The sequence below is a fragment of the Sinocyclocheilus anshuiensis genome, unplaced genomic scaffold (genome assembly GCF_001515605.1).
Source record: "Sinocyclocheilus anshuiensis isolate Anshui unplaced genomic scaffold, SAMN03320099.WGS_v1.1 scaffold1052, whole genome shotgun sequence".
Taxonomy (NCBI): Eukaryota; Metazoa; Chordata; class Actinopteri; order Cypriniformes; family Cyprinidae; genus Sinocyclocheilus; species Sinocyclocheilus anshuiensis.
Window position 1 is genome coordinate 939,045 of NW_015549556.1, and position 23,920 is coordinate 962,964.

The 23,920-nt window shown below is 35.9% G+C and overlaps 1 protein-coding gene across 1 annotated transcript in view; it reads left to right on the forward strand.

Annotated features, from left to right (window-relative positions):
• Positions 1–502: 502 nt before the first annotated feature.
• LOC107656955 (latent-transforming growth factor beta-binding protein 4-like) overlaps positions 503–23,920 on the forward strand; it is a 27,903-nt gene continuing 4,485 nt past the window's right edge. The window contains exons 1-5 of the mRNA XM_016444917.1: positions 503–1,105; positions 9,255–9,467; positions 15,538–15,812; positions 17,709–17,811; positions 20,870–20,938. Of these exons, the coding sequence (XP_016300403.1) occupies positions 841–1,105; positions 9,255–9,467; positions 15,538–15,812; positions 17,709–17,811; positions 20,870–20,938 (925 nt within the window). The 5' untranslated portion in view covers positions 503–840. The remainder of the gene's footprint in view (positions 1,106–9,254; positions 9,468–15,537; positions 15,813–17,708; positions 17,812–20,869; positions 20,939–23,920) is intronic.

The window sequence follows — 23,920 nt, forward strand, 5'->3', positions numbered from 1 at the left end:
GAGTGTAGAGTTACAGTAGAGAGCAAAATGTTGGTCTGTTCTCCGAGCATAGCTATCGTATGACTTCAGTAGTCTTGAAGAAGTTATTTATGATATTTCATGATGCTTTATTGTCATTTTGTCTGCATTTACAGTAGTTTCTGGAAAAGAGCAGCATGAACATTCTTCCGAATATCTCCTTTTGTGTTCCACAGCAGAACGAAAGTCACAAAGGTGACTAAATGATTCATTCGTGCTGAACTATTCCTTAACGTCCAGCGCACGCTGCAGGGGAACAGCAACAGCTTGCCAAATGACAGCGTTGAAAATGCAGTGAAAGAAAAATACACCCCTCCCTTCATCTACAAGCCCCCGCTACACACACACACAAACGTTAAACGGCGCTGACCTCACCCCCGTGTGCAATGCCAGAGATGCAAATTCTCTCTCTCTTTCCCCTGCTAGTTTTCTGGGTTTCGCCGCCCACTCTGCTCTCTCCTCCTCATATGACAGAGAAGTTCAGGGCTGAAGGAGAGCAAGAGGGGCATCAGCGGGTGATAGATCCAATCCCAATCTCGGCCAGATTTTGCTTGCAACAGCTCCTTCAAACACCGGGACGGCTCTCGTTTCCTCAACAAACAGCTTTCTGAACACATTCACAGCCACACACACACACACACACACACAGGTGTGTGTGTAGCGCACATTCCCTGATATCTGTGCCAGAACAGGAATTGGGCTTCATTTGTGCACTAGTTGATCCTTTCCAGGGATATTGCAGGAACGTGCCAAGAAAGAGACGTTTCCGTCTTCATCCTGGGTTTGCGTGTGTGTGTGAGAGAGTGTGTTATGTGTGTATGAATGGGGCTCGCCATGCGTCCTCACAGGCTGACTCTGCTGCTCTGCTTTGGCTTTGCCCTCTGCCTCTGTCTAGCCGTGGCTCAGCAGCGCTCCGCCGTCGTCCGCAGGGGTTCGGAGCGGATCAAAGTGCTCTTCACCCCCACCATCTGCAGGCTGCGCTGCACGCAGGGACGCTGCACCAACTACTGCGAGCGCGGAAATGTCACCACTATCTACAACAGCGAGCAGGCAGGACAGACGCCACCTGGATCCGGCTTCAGAGTGTGTGAGTAAATGCACTTTATTGAAGGGGCACTGCTAGAATCCTGCAAGATAGCACTGTTTAACAACTGTAAATTGTTTAGCCTTGTGGTCTGATTTGCATTTAGTGTGCAAGGTTTCTAATTCTGATCTCGTATACAGTTTCCTTAAATCGATTTTTAAAAATAAATACCTATATAATTTTATAAAAAGAGATCTTAAGATCTTCTTAAATGTATAATGTTATACAGAGTTTACAATATTTATTTATTTGAAAAAGATTTAACTTGAATTTATTTTTTTTTACTTGCGGGTGGGTAGATGATGGAAGTGTCACTGAAAACCCTGCGGAGGCACGTGTCTCCAGTATGAGTGATGAATGGAAGCTTTTGCAGACAAACACACACACTTATGCACATGCACAGACCCGCTGGACATTTGCATGGACATTGCAGTACAGTCTGTAATGAGAGATGGAGGGCTTGACCTGAGCATTTGCTCTGAGATGCTTATCAAATGTGCCTTCTGTCACTGTTTATTGTTTACTGTATACTGTTTATTGTTCTCTCTGTAGGGCTCCAAAAGTTTGAGATCACCCTGAAAGTCTGGCATTCAAAATCTAATTTAAACAAAACTATTTAAGATCCTCCACTATTTGTAGGTCACTAATCAAATAAGAAAATTGATGATATGTTATTTACATTAATTCCAAAAAAAATGGTTATTAAATAAGAAATTTTGGCTAATGAGAGAAAAAAAAGTGAGAATTGTGAGATTCATTTTTTAGTTTTTTATTCTGCACCAAATAATAAGAAATTATTTGTGATTTTATTATTTGTTTTACCTCAAATTCTGATATATATTTAAATGTGTTTATTCAGCACAAGGGAATAAATAAATAAAAAAGGTAATTGTGACTTTTTATTTTTACATTTTAAAATTTTTTAAATTAAAATTTTAAAATTCAGACTTTTATCTCACATTTTTTACTTTTTCATCTCCGAAGTACGAGTTTATATTTCTCAATTGTGAGTTACAAACTTCAAACAAGAAGAAAATCAGCAGATTATTTCAAAAGTGGAATTTTTTCAAAAAATTTAAGTATCAAAAAGTTATAGAAGTTTAAATTTACTGTAAAGAACATGCACTATAATAATTTTATTTTATATATAATACATATTTTACATAACAGGTTTTAATCTAAAATTGGTATAAAATGAAAGCCTTATGTCTAAAGAAGTTATGTTCCAAATTTGAAGTTGATATGAAAAAAATTGAGGTTCCTGTGAGATTTTATTTAAGGCGTTATACCACAAACAGCCACTGGGTGCCTTTTTCACAGGATGGCCTCTAAGCTTTCAAATGATATATGATTTATGATGATTACTAAAAGATTTGATAGAGAAAAAGGACAACAACAAAAAAGAGCGCCAAGCGTCCCACAGGTGGGACGGTGACTGTTAAGGGGTTTTAATCAAGTTATAAATATCAAAGAACCATGGTATTATGCTGGTTCATTAGCGAGATCGGCTCCAAACCAGCCTTGGATATTCAGTCCATTTCTGAGCTAGAGGCTTATTTTATGAACCCAAGTTGTATTCCTAGTCACCGTACCACGGTACGCTTATGTAAGGCTTGAACAGTCCTCCTGACTTCAGTTTCCACTCGGGACCTTTTTCCTATTCCGCTCTTGCCTCTTGTCCAAGAGAAAATCAGCCCCAACAGTCCAGTAACATTGTGACCTATTTATACAAGAGCTGCCTGTAATCTCCATCAAGAGAAACACATTATGAACTTATCACACACCAAAGTTTCCTCTGATAAATTTTATACATTTGTGTTTTAGTCTGGTGAACATGTCGTATATAAAAGCACAAGGTGATTTATATGTGTTCTCCGCTCAAGCTGTTTGGAGATAAATGGGCATAAACACACATGCCGTGTTTGTGGCATCGAAAGAAATGGTGTTGGCTTCCAGTTCTGAGAAACATGCAGCTCGTCTCATTTATCAGTTTTCTAAACCTCCGCCCATGCTGTCAAAGTGTCTTTTTATTTGAGCGGATGGATCCTGGAGGTTACGTCTTTTTCAGTGACTTCACGGTCAGTCTGGCATCCAGGCACGAGGCCAAGCGCTGGTTGTAATTTTGCTCGTTGGAGTCGCTTGACAGCTGAATTATGAAGACGAGAATGATTCAAATCTTGATTGTAAACATGTAGTGAAAGTTTGACTGCTGAAAAACACTAGATGTTTCTTGCCAGTGCAATCCAGAGCTCTTTATATCACTATTTGTTTAAATAATATTCCTGTCCCCCCTGCATTCATCTCACTGGGTTAGATCCTGATTAGACACATTTGTCTCCGCTATTCTGTAGTTGCTAGTCACTTTCAATGGATCCATGTGGGATTGTTAGTCGTGTTTCTTCTGGATTGTGCTTCCTTTGGCCTGGAAACGTTTCATCTTTGCCAAATTGATGTCATATGGTACCAATTTCAGAGCTGTAGAATGTGACCAAAATGCTCACAAATGTGGAAAAAAAAGGTGACAATAACTGAAAATCCCAACCTAGGCCTAGAATGTAGTTTCCAGCTGATGTGAACACTAGTAGCAGTAAAACACCAACAACTCTTATTCCTTTTCACACAAATTATGATTATAGGGGCAGATTATCGCTTAATAAAGATTTATTGTTTGAGAGGTGTCTTGCACAATGCTATATCATGAGCTCAAAACACTTTTAACATAGTGAATGATTTGTAAACTACTACACTGTGGTGTTTGCATCACATAAGAAGCTTGGCTTTTCTGATTAAGTAAACTTGCTCGTTAGCGCACCTAGTACAGCATTACACTTATGATGTGAAACACTCACCAGACATTTCACTTTCAAATTCCCAGCATACTGTAAATACAACAACCAACGTGAAAAACGTTTCCAGATTCACAACCGTCTGTTTCAGATAAAACTGAACGCACTTATAGCGCCACCCACTGGACTCATTTCGCTTTGAAAGTGTTGTGAAAAGTCTATAAGTGTCACTACAGGCACAGGGTTGGCAAATCCAGTTCTGTCAAGTTTTGTCAGAAATCATCTTATGAGGTAGTGCTAGTTATTTAGATTTGCATGCACCCTAAACACAGTGTGTTCAATTGCCATGGTGTTCAATTTGTAAACAAATGACTCTTATGAACAGGTTCTTTTAAAAAAAAAAGATTCACTAAAAGGTCTCGAAGGGTCTGTCGCAAATGGAACACCAAACCCTCACAACCTTCCTCCGAGTCGTCTACTAAGTGCAGAGAGTTAGAATCAGAATTTGAATCAGACTCCCTAAACAAATCGTTACTGAGTTCACAATTGAACAATGAGTCAGTTTTTGGTGGTGTCCAATTCAAAATGAATGGTGAATATTTATAGTTTATGTGCATCTCTAAGAGTTAATTAGCTTACCTGCAGTGGCCCTCAGGGGCCCTGAAACATCTGGACCATGGCAGAGAGCCAGAGTCTGTTAGAGGGGCTCCCAACACGTGTGAGAGTATGTGTAAGTGTGTGTTATCGTACTGTATGTGCGGATTATCATGAAGGATTCAGCTTTCTAAACGGTTCATTTGTCGTCCTGTTTTTTATGATATGGAAAAATTATTCCGTGCAATTATGCTTTGACATTAGTGGAAGTAAATTCATGTGTGTTAATGGATTACAGAGAGATTTGTAATATTGTAAAGTAACTTCTGAACCCTGGTCTATGAGATACATTGGCTTATTATTATTATTATTATTATTATTATTATTATTACAATAATAAACTAATTTTCCAAAGTAAAAGGCTACTTGTTTTGAAAGAAAAATAATATTTGGGGGAGAAAAATTAATGCTTCTTCAGCAAAAACACATTAAATTGATCAAACGTGACAATACAGACATTTATAATGTCACAAAAGGTTTCTATTTCAAATAGATGCTTTTATCTTGAGCTTTCTATTCATAATAAACTAATTTTCCAAAATAAAAGGCTACTTGTTTTGAAAGAAAAATAATATTTTGGGGAGAAAAATTAATGCTTCTTCAGCAAAAACACATTAAATTGATCAAACGTGACAATACAGACATTTATAATGTCACAAAAGGTTTCTATTTCAAATAGATGCTTTTATCTTGAGCTTTCTATTCAGCCAAAAATCCTGAAAAAAATCTGTTTTCACAGAAATATTAATCAGAAAAAACAACACTGATACTGAAACTTAATAAACTACAAACAAGAGATATTTTTAGTTGCACATTTAAAAATATCATTTAGTATATATATCAAAATCACATTTAGTAATTCACATTTATTTATATAAAACGTTTGACAATAAATACACTGGGGGTGGGGGGGAATGGTATGGGATTTACTTTCAAACAATTTTCACTCAAAAATTCTAGGAAATTTCACAAATAATTACAAAATGACAAATAACACATTCAATTAAACTTTACATTTTAAAATAGAAGACTGAAATTGTGTTCTTATGTTCTTAACTTTATTCAGATAATTTTTTTTACAATGTAGTGGCTTTCCAGTACACCTTTTTTTAAGTAAATATGGTAAAATTATTGTCAAGTCAAGTCAAGTCACCTTTATTTATATATTTTTCTTCAGATTGTCAAAGCAACTGAACAGCATTAATTAGGAAAATAGTGTGTCAATAATGCAAAATGACAATAGTAAACACTAATTTTTCAGTTAAAGACAGTTCATCATTGAATTCAGTGATGTCAACATCCAGCTCAGTTTAAATAGTATCTTTGCAATCAAGTCAACGGTATCGCTGGAAATGAAGTGTCCCCAACTAAGCAAGCCAGAGGCGACAGCGGCAAGGAACCAAAACTCCATAATATAACACCCAGATTTTTGACTGTAGAGGAAGTATATTGTGTTAAACATTTTTTAAATAGTACAAATTACAACGACAACAGCAGCAGCTGAAAGTAAATATGTTTAAGATAATGTTGAAAATGCAATATGTTGTGATAATTTGCCTTTATCTTTATACAATGTAAATAAAAAAGTTGACATGTGCCCAAAATGTGTTGATACAAACCTTCTTCCAAACTTGTTTTTGTATAAAAGCGTTCATATCAAATTATATCAAATTAGACAAAGCGTCTAATTTGAGACTTCAGTTTTAAACTCAACTCTTGAACAGGTCCAGTCGTGTCTGGCAGGACCTCTTTTCTTCATTTAAGCTGAAAGATGGGAGATACGCATATGACAGCGCTTTTCTCTGAATGAATCTTTGAAGTGCAAATGAGACCTCCCTGGATCTTCTCCAATGAAAATGGATTTTTCTTCCATTTGTGTCCTGTCAAGAGTTTTATAATTTAGTTGATTCAGTATTTCATAATATTCAAAAGTATTTTATTTACATATTTCCCCCCTCGCTGAAAGTGTAGATTTGGCTTCCTGTTATCTGGATGGAGCCAATATTTATTCGAACCCTCAATGGTTTCAAAACAACAGAATATCTGTGGTCCAGAAATGAAGTTGGAAAGCTAGAAAATGAAAAGGTACTGGAGATTTCCAGCTTTAGTTTTATGAAGTGTGAGGGTGTTACCAGCTGTTTGTGTTTACACCGATGAGCTGAAGAACAAGCTCTCATCCTGGTTCAAAAACCACCACGGTTCATTCATCTCCAGACGTACAAACCTCTGCCACATCTTCTCTAAACAACGCCAGCCTCCCTCTCCCTCTCTTTCACATCCATAGAATACAGTCTAGTATGTATAAAATACAATGTAATGGTTAATATACAGCTCATGAGATCATATAAATAATTATCTTGATAAAATGAGGGAAATCTTGGGTTTATACTTGTATGTCTGTGCATAAGACATAAACTAAGATGGTTTTAACTGGTGTTAGATAGTTTGTTACTGGTAGCTGTTGTAGGCTGTACAGCTTAACCACTGTAGGGATGATAAAACCAGCATGAAAGTCACTAAGACTAAAGAAAAGTAGACACATAAATGGATTTAATCGGATTCAGAGGTGGAAACTAAGAAATCCTATTGAAAGAAAATGTCTAAATAATTCACTGGTTCATTGACAAGAAACATCATTAAACACATCTCTTTCTGATGTATTAGAGTTGCATTTGTGAAATGATTTGTGCACACATATCTCATAGAGACGCTAACAACCATTTAACGCAACCTAGCAAACATATAGTAAAATGAACAAACTATACAGTATTTCCGCATTAGAACATCATACCCAGGGGAAAAAATAGGTTATATAATTCTCGTTGGAACATTGTTTTGAAATGTGTCTAAAATGTCAAAATGTCCAGTTTTCTTGTTGTGATTATAATGTTAATTAAAGGTTAAAAGAATGTTTCTTACACCGTTCTGACATTTATTTGTAATATTATAAGAATGTTAAAGTGTCAAGTGTTCTTAAATAGAACGCTATTTGAAGGTTACAATAAAACATTTCTTGCAACGTTCTACTAACATTTATATAACTTCTAAAAAACATTACTTGTTACCTGGTTAGAGACATTGGGTTGAGTTTTTTTGACTCAGACTGTTAAATAACTGTCTAGCCACACTCTAGCAACCATTTAGAGGACCCTAGGAACCATATAGTAAAATGAACAAGATATATCGCTACATTTAAACAACATGGAGACATGGGGGTGGGCTCTTTTGACTCGGGCTGTTAACAGGCTTTAGATATCACCATAGCCACACCCTAGCAACCATTTAGAGGACCCTAACAACCATACAGTAAAATGAACAAGCTTTATTTCTCCATTAGAACAACATAGAGGCATGGGAATGGGCCCTTTTGGCTCAGACTTTTAGCAGGCTTCAGGTATCACCCTGGAAATTGTTTAGCCACGCCCTAGCAACCATATAGGGTACCCTAGCAACCACATGGCACCATGAATAAACCATATTTCAGCTCCAGAACTCCGAACTGATATGTGATTTGGCTCTTTTGACTCAGGCTGTCCATTCAGGCTTTCTCAAGCCAACATCAAAGTTTGTTCGCAAACTTTAGACTCTATTTTGATGTTTATGTGTTTTCTAGGAATTATAAAATACTACCACAAACATTTTTTAAAACAATGTGCATGGATACAGCAGAGAACCAATGCTGACCCGGTACTGAACCCTGCCTTAAAGATGGTGGACACCTGTGGACTTTGGATGCTGTTCAGCTTCCGCTAAACCCTGGCTAATAGAGGTGTGTGTGTGTGTGTGTGTGTGTGTGTGTGTGATTTTGAATTTCTTAGTATTAGCCAGCATGATTTGAGAAAGCAAAAACAATTGAACTTCTCAAAAAAAGAGTTAACATGGTCAGTGTCAAATTTGATTAGTGTAAATTAATTTTATATAATTTGTTTAACATTTTTTAGCAAATTCCTGAAACCTTAATTTCCAGGATTAAATTAGATGTTGAACCTTGAATTAACAATGTGGTCATAGGACACCACTGAAAACTTGTTAGTTTTTGGATTGGAGGAATTGAAAATTAATAGGTTACTGGTGACACCAGCTGGAAAGTTTTGATGAATCGTTATGAAAGAAAACGATTGTGATTTGATTTCATGTTGAAGATTAGATTTAGCCTTGTTCTGTCTGATTGTGTCTTTCTCGAAGGATTAAGGAGCTCCTTCTGCATGGGGTTTGTTTGACAGATGTGTTTGGATCTAGAGATCATGCAAGAGTGATTGCAGATGAATACTGAAAAAACAACCATGGAGAGACCCTCTCTCTCTCTCTCTCTTTCTCTCTCTGTCTCTCTCTCTCGCGCGCTCTTTTTAGGCATGGGCCCTGTCCAAGCTTTCCAAATGTATTAATACATCACAGACATGTGATATAGAAGGCATGCCGAGGCCACCAACGAAATAAAAGAAATACAACAAAAAGAGTTGCTTTTTATAGAAACGTTCCATTTTGCGAGGCACTAAACCAAGACGCATTACTAGGTTGTTAACAGCATCCATTCAAATGCAGTGATGACTGTGTTCTGTCTTTCATCAGAAACTTGTTGAGCTGTTGTGGTTTTTAGAGCAATAATTGCATAATTGCATAAAGTTGATGAGTGATGGATGAAGTCATTCATCATGGATTTGCTCTGATTCTTTGTGCTTTTTACTCACTTTCTCTGTTCTTTCTCCCGTCAGTCGTGTGTCCGATGTTGTGTAAGAACGGAGGAGTGTGCGTACAGAAGGATCAATGTCTCTGCCCGCCCAACTTCACTGGGAAGTTCTGCCACATCCCCGTCTCCACCAATCACATCGAGAGACCGGCGACGAGTGCTGCCGATTCATCCAATCAGCCGATGACATCTGAGTACATACTGCCTCTGCAGACGCCTGAGCAGATCAACACCAATGGTGAGAGGATCTGTGTTTTTCAGTAAATGTTTCTCACGGTTCTTTCACAAAAAGCACAGTTAATTTAACACACGTTGATTTATGAAGGGGCATGTTGTCACACAATGGAGACCTGATGTTCAGTCATGTCAGTTTGAGAGAAATATTTTTTTTTTCAATACTGTTTGAATTACAATTTTTAAGTTCTACCTGAAGTAAAAAGACAATTGTAATGCACTTATAGTGTACTTCAAATCTCATAAGTATATTAAAACAGTACTTGCAGACAATATAATATTAATTACATAAAATGCCACTTAAGTGTACTTAAAGAGAGAGCATGTTCTAAGTGTACTTTCACGACTGCTTTTTAACATGCTTTTAAAAAGTGCACTTTGTAGTAATGTCAAATTAAAAGTTTTACTTTGAAGTACATTTTAGATCATTGTTTTAATCTTTTGTCACGTTTTAAAGAAGTACACTTATTTTGATTTGTTGACTTACATACTAAAGCACATGTAAAGCACTTCATTAACATTTTAACTGTAGTGTGTGTTTCAATATTAGATTTAAGTAATATATTATTTAATATATTTAAATGTAAAATACGCGACATACACTTACATTAGACGATAGAATGCAATAAAGTACATATAAAATACACTTAAATACTACTTAAGTGGGTCAAAAACTTAGTCTTAATTTCAACTAATTTATAAATGTATAAAATTAAACTAGAGTTTATTTTATTGCAATTAACATGCAATTAAATGTCCAAAAACATTACATTCAGTTTGCCCTTGAACTGTATCGAAGTATATATGTTTAAAGTATATTATTTCCGTAATAGCACGGTTTTTAAAAGTGTGCTTTTTTTTCACAAGGGTACAGCATATGTTAACAATTTATGCAAAATTAGAAGAATGGACCCTATTTTAACAAGCACACCATGTTTCATCAAAACTTTTACAGTAATATGTGTTTTGGCACTGTAATATGTTGCGTAACTCATGGACACATACGGATCCAGACTGTTGTGATGGTAAAAAATGACTGTGTCACAGACTGGCGACATTCATTTTCTGTTTTCATTTGGCAGCAGCTCTCAGTTTGGATGCGATCCATAAATGGCAGCATCAGCCTTTTCTTTTTTCAGAGTCCTGTGAGGAATTAAGGCAGAAATGTGCCTGATGCATCATGCAGATGTCAGTTACACCTGGAATATGTGAGCGTGTGGTGCTTGAATAGATCATGTGTGTCGTGTGTGGGGTTGTTGAGGCAGAATGACATCAGGGAAACCACCATGTCCACAGTTTTTACTCTGAAAGGTGCTCTGGGCTTTACTAAGACCTGATGGCATTTTAATATATATCTGTTGGCGTTTGGCCTCTTTGTTGGACAGAGGTAATGGAGAGTGACACGTGAGGACACGTCAATGCCAGAAATGAACCTGCATCACTCATGAGCACAACAGGTCTTCAGTAGTTCTTCATCTACTTCCTTTCAGGTAGATCATCTAAACGAAACTCATTCCTGTAGCTCTTTGCCGTTTCATTCTGCAATAAGCAACACCACAAAACGTAATACCCATAATAATGTGTGTTCATTCTGTTCATCTTGAGAGTGTTGTGATTCAGGAAGAGCGGCGATTTTATTCAATTCATTCAAGTCAGCTGGAAATCGGCATAAAAATAACTGACAAGCCGCATTTGACCCACAACCCTTTTGAAAAGGTAGTGTGCTTAATTGTATTGAATGTGCACTTGTAGTGTACTTCAAATCTTAAAAGTATTTTTTAAAAACTGCTCTTGCAAATAATATAGTATAAATGAAATAAAAGGCCACTGCAGTGACTTAGAGACAAATGCATGACTGTTTCTTAACACACTTAAGTAGACTTTTAAAAAGCGCACTTGTAAAAATGTCAAATTTACCCCCGGTTTCACAGACAAGGCTTAAGCCTAGTCCCAGACTAAAATGCATGTCTGGGCTGTTTTACCTGAAAAAACGTGCACTGACTGATCTTAAAATATGTCAGTGCCATTGTTTTGTCTTAAGATGCACATGAGTAAGGTTATTTTCTAAGGCACGTTTATAAAATATACTTAAATGTCCTAATTGAACTAAGGCCTAATCCTGGCTTAACCTAAACCCTGTCTGCGAAACCAGGCCTAAATCACTGTTCACTGAAATATTTTGTCATGCTTTAAAGTAGACTTATTTTGATGTGTTGACTAACATCCTAAAGCACATGTAAAGTACTTGATTATAATTTTAACTGTAGTGTGTTATTTGATATTACTTGATATATTTTAAATGTACTAAATTGAAACATCATTATTACAAATGTGTAATTAGAAATATATTAAAATACATGACATACAAGTTTCAATAGAAATGACATTCAAGTATATTTTAGTCTATCATAAATGCTTCTCAGTACATTCAGCCATGTAGCCATGAACCATATTTCAAATACAATAGAAGTAATTATGAAATTACGTATAAATGTGTACTGAAGTCCTACTTAATTGGGTAAAAAAAACACTCCTCACTCCAACTAGAATACATTTTAATTTAATTAGCATGCAATTAAGCATCCAAAAACATTACACGCAGTTCACACTTAAGTATTCTTTTAAAGTGTATTATTTCCTTACGCTTTTTAGAAGTATGCCACTTCTTTTTCACAAAGAATGTATGACTAAACGCTCCTAGTAACTATCATTAGATTATTAATCCAGACTAAATTGCAGCTGTTACACTGTAAACCCGAATAAACTGGCAAATAAATAAATTGAGGTAATCAGTTACATCAAAAAGTTTGAGTTAAGAAATTCTAAGTTTAAGTATGTAGACCTTTGACCTCTGGCATTTAAACCTATAAAGTGACATGCCACAGACTCTGCTGATGGAATGCCGCGTGTTTATTTTTTAAGTTGGGTTTATTTAATCAGGCAGTCATGATAAATCTGTTTCCATTTGTCATTTCATGGTGGAGTGTCAGGTGAGCTCATATTTTTGGCAGGGAGACACATGAACAAGCAGACGAAGGTCACTGCTGTATCGCTCCAGAACCACAGGCACGCAGAGCTGATAAAACACGACAACACTAAAACCTCACCAACACTTCAGGCGTGATCAGGAAAGACAATGCGAATTGAATTTAAATTCTTGCTGGCTAGAGAGAGACCTCATGTGTTGATCTAACAGGTGACAGTTTCAGCAAGTTAAGATTTATCAATAGCATCTCTGGCATGTTGTCAGTTACCATAGACAATCTAATTTTGCACAGGTGAGGTTAGAAAGTGATTATATCACACTAAATTCATGTTAGATACAATATACTCTTGATTTTAAGGTTTATTCCAGTACAATAATGTCTTGCCCCATTGACTTTCACTGTACAGCAAACATCATTTTTGTTTGTTTATGCAAACTGTGGCAAACTAAATTATTTTGTTTTTATTTATTAATTTTTTAAGTATTGCGGTAAAACTGCTGTAAACTACTGACACTGATAATAAAATAATGTGCGTTAATTCTGAAATTAATCAGGGTTTCTGCAGTTTTATGAAGGTAAATTACTTTTTAAAACCAATTAAAGACAATTTAAGAAATAAATATAATGGAACACAATGTGTCAATATGGTTTCTAAACCTCTAAATGTAAAGTTTGAAAATACATCTTCCAACTTTATAAAAAAAATATTAAAAAAAACTGTACCTTTACTCTACCTTCTGAACACACTGCAAAAAAAAAGAAGTTATTCCTCAATAATTTTGTCTTGTTTTCCAGGGCAAATGTCTAAAGATGCTTAAACCAGGATACATTCAGAAGCAAAATGACATAACATGAGAATTTTTGTTTTTATGAGAAACTGATCAAAATTAAAATGAGATTACAGTTAAAACAAGAGCAAATATCTGCCAATGAGCTCAGAAAAATAAACCATTCAAAGGAAAACACATTTTCATTCCCCATACTTGTTCTTGTTTTAAGCATAAGCTAAAAATAAAACTTCATTTTTACTTCAAATGTTTAATTTCCATCTCAAGTAAATGTATCTCAATTTACGGATATTTAGATATTTGTATTGGAAAACAAAAATACTGAGGGAGATATTCGTTTTTTTTCCAATGCATGCTACATTTAATCCCATGTCTTTTGTTAATTTAAGACTTTATATGCTCGGATTTAAGACCTTTTTAGTCCTTATTTGGTGAAAGCATTAATTGGTGAACATTCGCAAACAGCGTTGCAAACTTACAACCAAATCATAATGGGCATCATAAGAAGTAAAGGTAGTTTAAAATACTATACTATGCTATTTTGACGCTGTACTTTGTGTCTGATTTTTGGTGCAAGGTGCCAGTAAAACCTACAGCTTTTAAACTAAAAACACTCTTATTGTGCAAGCGGTGACTTGAATTGGGTTTACGAGCACTAAACACTGGTCTGCATTGTTGTGTAACAATCTGAATCCCAAACTGAGCCTGATGTTCCCAGATGGGGTTGCAGGGATGTTCATCCAAACAAATAAGGCCCATGTTGTGCCTGTCTTTTCTAGGCCTTTATTATCACAGAGCCGTTTCCATATCGTCTTTAGACTTCAAATCATCTTTTATAAAACACAGAAGACTGGAAAGCATCGGCATTGTATTTAGCGCCTGTTTGGTGAGGAGGGGTTTCTCTCTGAGGAAAATTGGGCAAGCGTTTTGCCAAGTTTAATCTGTAAGAGGCAAGAGGTGATGGTGACTCAAAGCTCGAACACGATTCAGGAGAATGAGTCTTCAGTTTGCACAGATCCTAACTTGGATGCTCTCTACACCTTTCTCTTTCTCTCTCTGTTATTTCTGGAGCATCAGTCTGTTTATTTGAGAAACAGTAAACTTCTTTTGCTCTGTCCTGAGTATTTGAGTGTGATTTAGAGTAATTTCCAGGACTAGGGTTCAGTACATGACCTGTGATGCCGGAGAGGCCGGATATAGAAAAGTTAAAAGTGAAAGTGACGTGACATGTGGTGACCCATACTCAGAATTTGTGCTCTGCATTTAACACATCCAAGTGCACACACACAGTAATGAACTCACAACCCATGAACACACACCTGGAGCAGTGGGCAGCCATATTGCTGCAGCACCCGGGGAGCAGTTAGGGGTTCAGTGCCTTGCTCAAGGGCACCTCAGTCAGTAGTGAACACACACACACACCCGGAGCAGTGGGCAGCCATATTTTTATTATGCCTTCATTATTATTCATTTATATGTGCTTTTCAAATGCCTTGCATGTGTGGATCTACACCCGCTGCTGAACAGGCTTTAAATCAAATAAAATAAAATAGCATAAAATAAAATATATGAATCAATGAATGAATCAATGAACTATAATTTATAAAATAAAAAAGTATAATAAAAATAAACAAATACAATTTATAATAAACAAATAAATAATCTGTTGAATCATGTATTTATTTATTTTTTTTGCAAAGTCTGCAATTTTATTCCAAAATCGGTCATTTCCATCTCTATAAAATGTCCTAAATTGTCCTTGAATTGTCATTTCGCTAATGAACACAATACGTAATTTAAATAATTTAACATCAAATTACATTTGACACGGTGGAAATGACACTGTGGTGGGACTTTTCATTATTTTCAGGGAAAAAATGCTAAAACTAAATACAGAGTTCTGGCATGAAACTCTAGATGGCGCAGTCCGATAGGTATGCTATATGGGGGTTATTTCATGTATGTTATATTTGCAGCAGCAATATTTCTTACATGCTCACAGCAGCATGTGGTGGATGTATTGGCAGCATGTCTCGGTACTTTCTCTGCCGCAGCAGCAGCGTAGCAGATCTATTCCGCCAAGACCAAATACATTAACATTGTCATGTACATTACCATGCCAATCCCTCCGAGAGTTGTCATGACAGAACTATGTATGTCTATAAATTGTTAGTGCATAAATTAAACTAGTTAGAGAGTTTATGTTCTGAATTCAACAGGATCAAAGACTTCGATAGTTAAAGAAGCCATCCTGATTTCAGTGTGTTTCTGTGTCTGATCCGGTCTCTCTGTCCGTCAGCGTCCCCCATGGTGAAGGTACGAGTCCAGCACCCTCCAGAGGCCAGTGTGAAGATCCACGAGGTGCTGAAGGTGGGTTACGGCTCCACCATCCACGAGCACTCGGAAACCGTGACCTGGTCCGCGGGGCTCTCGGGGGCCCGTCCTCACCAGCTGCCGGGAGAGAGAGCCGAGGCGCCACCGCCGAGGGTTCAAGCCCAGACCATACGTGGTGATTCAGTCTACACCGAGACGTCCGGCTTCAAATACTGCTTCAGAGACGTGCGCAATGGACAGGTTAGATTAAAGCTCTTCTGTTTTCATTCCTCATTCGCTTTAGCAGCAGAGCATCTGGTTTGGTTCTAGTAGGAACAGGACCCAAGCTAGTCTGGTCTATGCTGGATAAATTGAGTATGACTTGTTTATTGTGGCTCTGTCATGTGAGCATGCTGAACTTCAAATGTAGGTTAGACAGTGTTGTGAAAACCACTTCCATCACCAATACTGTGTTTATTCAAGATTGTTTAGCTGATTGTTTATCCAAAGTACGCTTATTACAGGACAGTTGCCCTGGAGCAACTTGGGGTGATAGAGATTTGTCTTACACTAATTAAAATTCATAATTTGTTCAGCTGTATGTTGCCGGAAACATGCATTACTTTTTTTTATATGGAACACAAAAGCAGTAATTCAGCATAATGACAAGGCTTTTCTTTTCCAAAACAACAAAAGGGGATGGAGACCAGAAGCTGTCAAGCTCCAAAAACGAAAAAAAAAAAAAAAACCTAATATAAAAGTAATACATCCCTTGTGAAAAAGAAGTACACTTTAGCATACTTTTAAAAAGAGTACTTAAGTATATTTTTTAAAATATAATTTCCATAATTATGAACTGCATGCAATGTTTTCCAACACTTAATTGCATGCTATTTACAATTAAATGAAAATGTATTATAGTTTAAATGTATTTACTGTCAGCTGTGGGCTGTGCTTGCTTGTTTGTTTTAAATATGAAAAAGTTTTATTTTTGGCAAAACTAAAAGCCCTTTCACACCAAAAGTGAAATGAATGGCTCAGGCTGAAGGAAATGTAAATTCACTTCTGTCCAGTAGAGAGCGCAGCTCAAGCAATCCTTTCAGCTTTACTGCCATTTTAGACTGCATGAAGAATAAGACGCATGAGAAGAAAGTTCAACACTCTTCAGCAATTAAAAAAGAAGAAACACAAATGTCATGTTTATCTAAAGTAATTTTTTCTTATTAATATTGTCGTACTGGATCATTGAAGGTCAGCAGCAAAGATACTGGTTAATAAAATAGGATTAAATACATAACGGATATTTGTTAACATATTTAATTACTGCAGGTTTGAGTCATATTCTGAGATTGCATTTCACTGTTCATTTTGAGGACTACTGAATCTGTTTTTGTGCACGTCAGATGAGTAAATGCATGCTGACATTTAGTCTAGATCTACATAACAGTATCATCATGTTCACACAGCAGCGCACACAACGCCTCTGCACTCACTCCTGATTCCTCTCAACATGAGGACAGGAGAGCAACTTGAGAGCAGGAGAGCAACTCTGTCAGCCAATACATGGGAAATAAAGTAACTGCCGTTACTCAGATATTTTCTTGTACTGTAAATGTAAAGGGGTCATATGATGTTGCTGAAAAATAACATTATTTTGTGTATTTGGTGTAATGAACGAGACAAAAAACAATAAAACCTTCTTACGCCTTCTTTCTTTGCGTGAACATTTGGGCGGTGTTATGCAAATCTTCCCACACAGTGACATAGACATGTGGGGGCGTGTTTCAACTAGGCGTTTTAGGAGGACAAGTCTTAACTTTTAAATAGAATATCTCTTTGGGTTTGAGACTTTAGTCTATGCAACTTTAGGGATCTTATCTATTCATGAACAGCTTGTAACATTCCAAAAAGAAAGGAAAACTTGAAATCGCATCATATAACCCCTTTAAAAGTAATGCATTACTTTACTAATTGCTTGGAAAAAAGTAATCTGATTACTTGTAATGTGTTACCCCCAACACTGTTTGCAACTACATGTCATCTAGCAGTCATTGGAGTATTAGTGACTGTCTGTTTAACACATCACTCCATGCCCAACTCAGTCTTTTGAGTGAATGAATAAGTGAAGGATTGTGTGTTTTCTGCTCTGTCCTGCAGTGCAGTTCTCCGTTACCTGGTCTGAGGAGTCAGGAGATGTGCTGCAGGGGTGTTGGGAAGGCCTGGGGCATCAACGAATGCACGCTCTGTCCCGCCATCTTAGGTGAGAGTCTGAAAGTCCATGCCTATAAATCATCTGAGCGATTATAGCAGCACAGTTTGTACTTAGAGCACGAAGAGGCAACAAAACACCGGTTTGTTCCTTCTTAACTCATAAACTCACTGATATCAGTTCAGCTGGCTGGAAAAACACGTCTGTCTTGTAAAACAGAAAATACAGCGTCGCTGCATGACTTCAGGAGATAAATATAGCTTTTGCGAGTTCTTTGGCAGACGGCATATTTAAGTCCTGCTACTATCTTATTATTGCATCAGTCAAGGTGTCGCCATCAGCCGTCTGGCGAAACATTACAGCGTATTTACATTCCTCATCCACATTATGAATGCTGCAACCTTTGCTTTCATGGCTTTAATAGAAACTGACTTCAGCACCACTGTCATTTATTAAATATAGTGACATAGAATGACATAATCCATGATTATTTTTGAGATATTAATACAGATCAAAACATGCAGTTGGGGTAAGTTGTCACAACGGGAGCCTATAGTATGCCAAATGAGCATATATAACAAAAATTTAACATATACATTCATATAATTGTGAAACACATAACAATTAATGGAACAGAAATTACATAATAATAATATTAATAAGAATAAGAATCATAATAATAATTATTATTATTATTATTATTATTATTATTATTATTATATAATTACACCAACTTGCCCTGATAACAATGTGACGTCTTTCGCAGACCTGACATATTTTTCTAATAGCTGTTGGGTAATTAAGTAAACACAATAAATATGATGATATTGTAGCTTTAGAAAAAATTATTCACATTTAAGAGAGTTTTGGAGAGAGAACAAGCATTTATGCAACTGTACTATTGATCAGTGTTTTTTTAGTGTCATTTTAGTATCATTGATATACTATTATATATATATATATATATATATATATATGTACCTAGATAGTATTTTTATGTTTTTACACTTTAGTTAAAGTTTTAGTAATTTTCTGTTTTTGTCATTTTTTTAATATGTCTATATGGTTTTTATTGGTTTATATTTATCAGTTTTAGTTGATTTAGTTGTAGTTATTTTAGTACTTAAAGTTAAATGAAACAAAATGAAAAATAGAAATGTTGCCTAGGCAAATAGCTGAAATAAAATACATTTAAGTTTTTTATGTTTTATTTTGGTCAACCTTTATGGGTCACACTTTAGTTTGGGGACCAATTCTCACTATTAACTATGACTTTTGCCTCAATAAACTGCTAATTTGCTCCTTATGAATAATTATTAAGGTAGTTGTTAAGTATGGGTTCAGATTAAGGGATCTAAAATATGGTCATGCAGAATAAAGCATCAATATGTGCTTTATGCATACAAGTGCAAGTGTATATGGTTTGTCCAATGTAACTGTGATGTCCATGTTAAATAAAAAAAAAATCAATAATAATAATAAACAGCCAATATGTTAGTGATGTGCATACTAATATTAATAAGCGGTATGTTTATTATAATACAAAAGTGTTACCGGATGTATTTCAAGTAAAGAAAATGTTTTTTATGGTTTCAGTTGTAGCTAAAACCTCATAACCGCTACAATGTTTCTTATTAACTTTTTTGCTTTTGGTCTTAGTGCAGAGGACATTTGCTCAGGATATATTTCCATAACTTCTTTGTCGACCCTGAGTGGTTGATAATGTTAAGCACATGGTTATATAATCATTTTACCCAATGCTGAAAAATAACTGGAACAATAGAGCCGTCTGTTACACGCTTCGGGATCTCTGGCTCTCCCAGAGCCACAAATATTTAACCTCACAGGGACAAATAGTTATTTTTCCTTTCTGTGAAGCATTCTGGAAAGTATGCCTGAGCTGCTGGAAGACTTTGTTGTGAACGAAAAAAAAAAGGAACATGCCTTCCCTTGTGAAAAAGAAGTGTGCTTAATTGTGTTTCTGTCATGACAACTCTCGGAGGGATTGGCATGGTAATGTACATGACAATGTTAATGTATTCGGTCTTGGCAGAATAGATCTGCTACGCTGCTACTGCTGCGGCAGAGCAATTACCGAGACTTGAAATCTTAAAAGTATATTTTAAAAACTGTACTTGCAGATAATAATATGAATTTAAAAAAGGCCACTTAAGTGATTTAAAGAGACACTTTCATGACTCTTTCTTGACACTTAAATAGACTTTTAAAAAGTACACTTTGTAATAATGTCAAATTAATTTTTGCTTTAAAGGAACGCTCCACTATTTTTGAAAATAGTATTTTTTCCAACTCCCCTAGAGTTAAACAGTTGAGTTTTACTGTTTTCGAATCCATTCAGCCGATCTCGGGGTCTGGCGGTAGCACTTTTAGCTGTAGCTTAGCATAGATCATTGAATCTGATTAGACCGTTAGCATCTCGCTCAAAAATGACCAAAGAGCTTCTATATTTTTCCTATTTAAAACTTAACTCTTCTGTCGTTACATCGTGTACTAAGACCGACGGAAAATGAAAAGTTGTGATTTTCTAAGCCGATATGGCTAGGAACCATACTCTCATTCCGGCGTAATAATCAAGGAACTTTGCTGCCGTACCATGGGTGCAGCAGGCGCAATGATATTACGCAGCTACCGCCAGACCCAGAGATCGACTGAATGGATTCGAAAACGGTAAAACTCAACTGTTTAACTCTAGGGGAGTTGGAAAATTAGCCTATTTTCAAAAATAGTGGAGTGTTCCTTTAAAGCACATTTTAAATCATTATTTTAATCATCTTTTTTTTTTTTTTTGCCTTACAAATAATCAAATCACTCTATATTTAATGGTGGACCGTAAAGCGATGTACATTAAGTTATATCTATCTGTATATGCATGCATAGGCTACATACTCTCACATGAAAGAACAAAGCCAGAATGTGGCATAATGAAATAGTGTTTCAGGATGTTTTGTATTATTGTATTTATCTCAGCCTCCAGTCTTGCTCTGTCTCAGTATGATTTTCCTTTTGCACACATTATTAAACTATAGCTGCAGTTTGACAGATGTGTTCGTACATCCTGCTGGAGATCGGTGTGCTCTTATCTCAACAGGAAACACTGTTAATGGACAGGGAAGCTGCCCGAAAGGCTTTGAGAGGGTCAACGGGACGCAGTGTGTGGGTAAGAGTCCTCGCCCCTGTCCTCCTGTGCTAAATTGATCCTAGCGTTCACAGTGATCTCTCGCGGGCCAAAACACATTTTAGGAACATGCAAACAAACACTTCATTCTTCCTTCCTTCATCCAGGGGTCGACCAAATACATTCGTCACTTAAGACGGTTTGTCTAGTTTTGTTTAAAACACTGGAACTGAAGCAGATGCTCTTCTCAGTCTCACTCACTGTGTAGTTCATGCTGCTGTATTGCTGCGGACCTGATGTGATAAATAGACATTTAATTGATCGTTTTACTCAAAGTGACTAACAAAGCACAATCCTCATTGAGAAAAGGGTTGAAGTCTGCATTTACAACCCATTTTATTTCCATAATGTGCCATATTTCTGTCTAGAGAAAAAAAAAGTGAGACAAGACTATTTTATCCATTGCAGATCCAAATCCCAAAATGTAAATAGAAGTTGACAATATTGACTTTCATAATGCATGTATTATATATTTTGGACTATTTTTTTGGTGGTCCAAAAAATTATAATCTATAGAAAATTATGTATATAAGAAATTATAATATAAATGTTAAAAAGCATAATTTAAATTTATAACTCTATTATAATAAAAAATTATATTTAAAAATGTATAAATATATTTATGATATGTTTATTTATTTTTTATGATTTTTAACTAAAAAGGAGTTATTTAAATCACTTCATGTATATCAGGTATGCTTCGGATTTGCTTTTGAAATGCATACCGAGAATCATGTCCAGCTTAATTTAAAGAGAGAGAGAGAAAAAAAAAACAAATGTCTTGCATAGCTGTTAACTCCCAATTTTTTCACATGGTAGCAATTATGACGGAATGAATCTTTCTCGATTTGTCAATATGTGTGAAATCCAGAGACCACCTTCCCCGGAGGAGAATCTACGGCTTTGTTTTCTAATCTTCATTCTGACCGTAACGGCAGACCAGATGCTTTGATAAACACATTGTAAAATCAATTTATTAAGACAGAGCTGGAGGTGGTCACAGAGTCAAATAATGACAATTCCACATCTGTTACATATCTCTCTCTCTGTTCTGCTTCACTACATTTCCGCTCCTGCTTCTTCAAACCACATATTGATTGTTTCATTACGTAACACTAATGGTTCCTGTATTTGCTACATTTAAGGTAATAACAATGCACACTACAGTACAAGGTATCCTTATGTAAGTACTGAAAAGTTTGTATTTTTTTCACCGTAAACATGCATATACACTCTTCAAAATAAAAGTCCTCTATTTTCATTGACGGAGAACCTTTAACATCCATGCAACCTTTCCATTGGACAAAAGGGTCTTTATAGTGGAAAAAGGTTATTTAGATCATTAAAACCTTCTTCACACTATGAAACTAAGTTCTTTTAAGGACTCATCACTGAAATGTTCATTGAGGAACCAAAAATGGTTCTTCTATGGTCCTTTTGAAAGCTTTATTTTTAAGAGTGTATCATGAGGAATCACATTTTTCTTGATCATCATTGTACTATAAAAACATACTGTAACTTTCAGGAAAGACATTTTAATGAAACTAAGATGCACTTTTACATGTCAGCAACCTACCGATACGTGGCCTGTCCGGTCTGCCTGTTTGTCTGGACGTTTGGTGCTTCTTTACTCGAAATGCATCTCACTTGTCCCCGCATCAACCAGATACTGATCAAATAAGAGCAGCTGTTCAATGGTTAACATGGACTGACAGACAAACCCTTGTGAGAAAGAAGTGCACTTCAGCATACTTTTATAAAGAGCACTTATTACGGAAATAATATGCTTTAATAGAATTTACTTAAGTGCAAAATGAATGTATTGTTTTTTGGACTCTGTGTAATTTACAATCAAATGAAGATGCATTGTAGTTTATATCTATATTAAAAGCGATTAATTGAACTTAAGAGTGTTTTTGACCCACTTAAGTAGGACTTAACAGTACATCTTACATCTTTATATGTAATGTCATCATTACTTCTATTGTCTTTGAAATATGGTTAAAGTTACTGCTAAATGTGCTGACAAGCATTTATGATAAACTGAAATATACATTAATGTAATTTCTATTGAAACTTACATGTCATGTATTTAAATATATTTATATTTACACATTTGCAATTTAATACATTTGAATATATATTTACATGTAATATCAAATAACACACTACAATTAAAATAATAATAAAGTACTTTACATGTGCTTTAGTATGTTAGTCAACACATCAAAATAAGTACCACAAAAGATTATTAAAATAATTTGAAATCTACTTAAAATGTTTCATTTGGCATTATTACAATGTGCACTTTTTAAAAGTGTATTTAAGTGTGTTAAGAAACAAAGTCATGAAAGTGTCTCTCTTTAAGCCACTAGAGTGGCCTTTTATTTCATTAATGTTATATTATCTGCAAGTACAGCTTTTTTAAAATGTACTTTTAAGATTTGCAGTACACTACGAGCACACTTCTTTTTCACAAGGGTTTTCACACACCAACACGTCAGGTTATGACAGTCATGTTTCCTCCTCTGGTGTAGATATTAACGAGTGTTTGCAACCGGGTTTCTGTGAAAATGGGAACTGTGTTAACACCCGAGGGAGCTACAGTTGTGTCTGCAAAGAGGGCTACTTATTGGACGCCTCTCATGGGATCTGCATCTGTAAGTATGGAGCTGTCGGACACCACGGCTTCACCTGAGAGGAGAGCACCGGCGGGAATATGGCAGGACAGCAATGCAACACAGCTACAGCCTTCAGTCATACATAGACTTAAAGAAACAGTTCTCCCAAAAATGGAAATTTGCTGAAAATGTCCTCAGGCCATCCAAGATGTAGATAAGTTTAATTCTTCATCAGATTTGGAGACATGTAGCATTCCATCATTTGCTCTCCAATGGGTCCTCTGCAGTGAATGGGTGCCGTCAGAATGAGAGTCCAAACAGCTGATAAAAACATCACAATAAT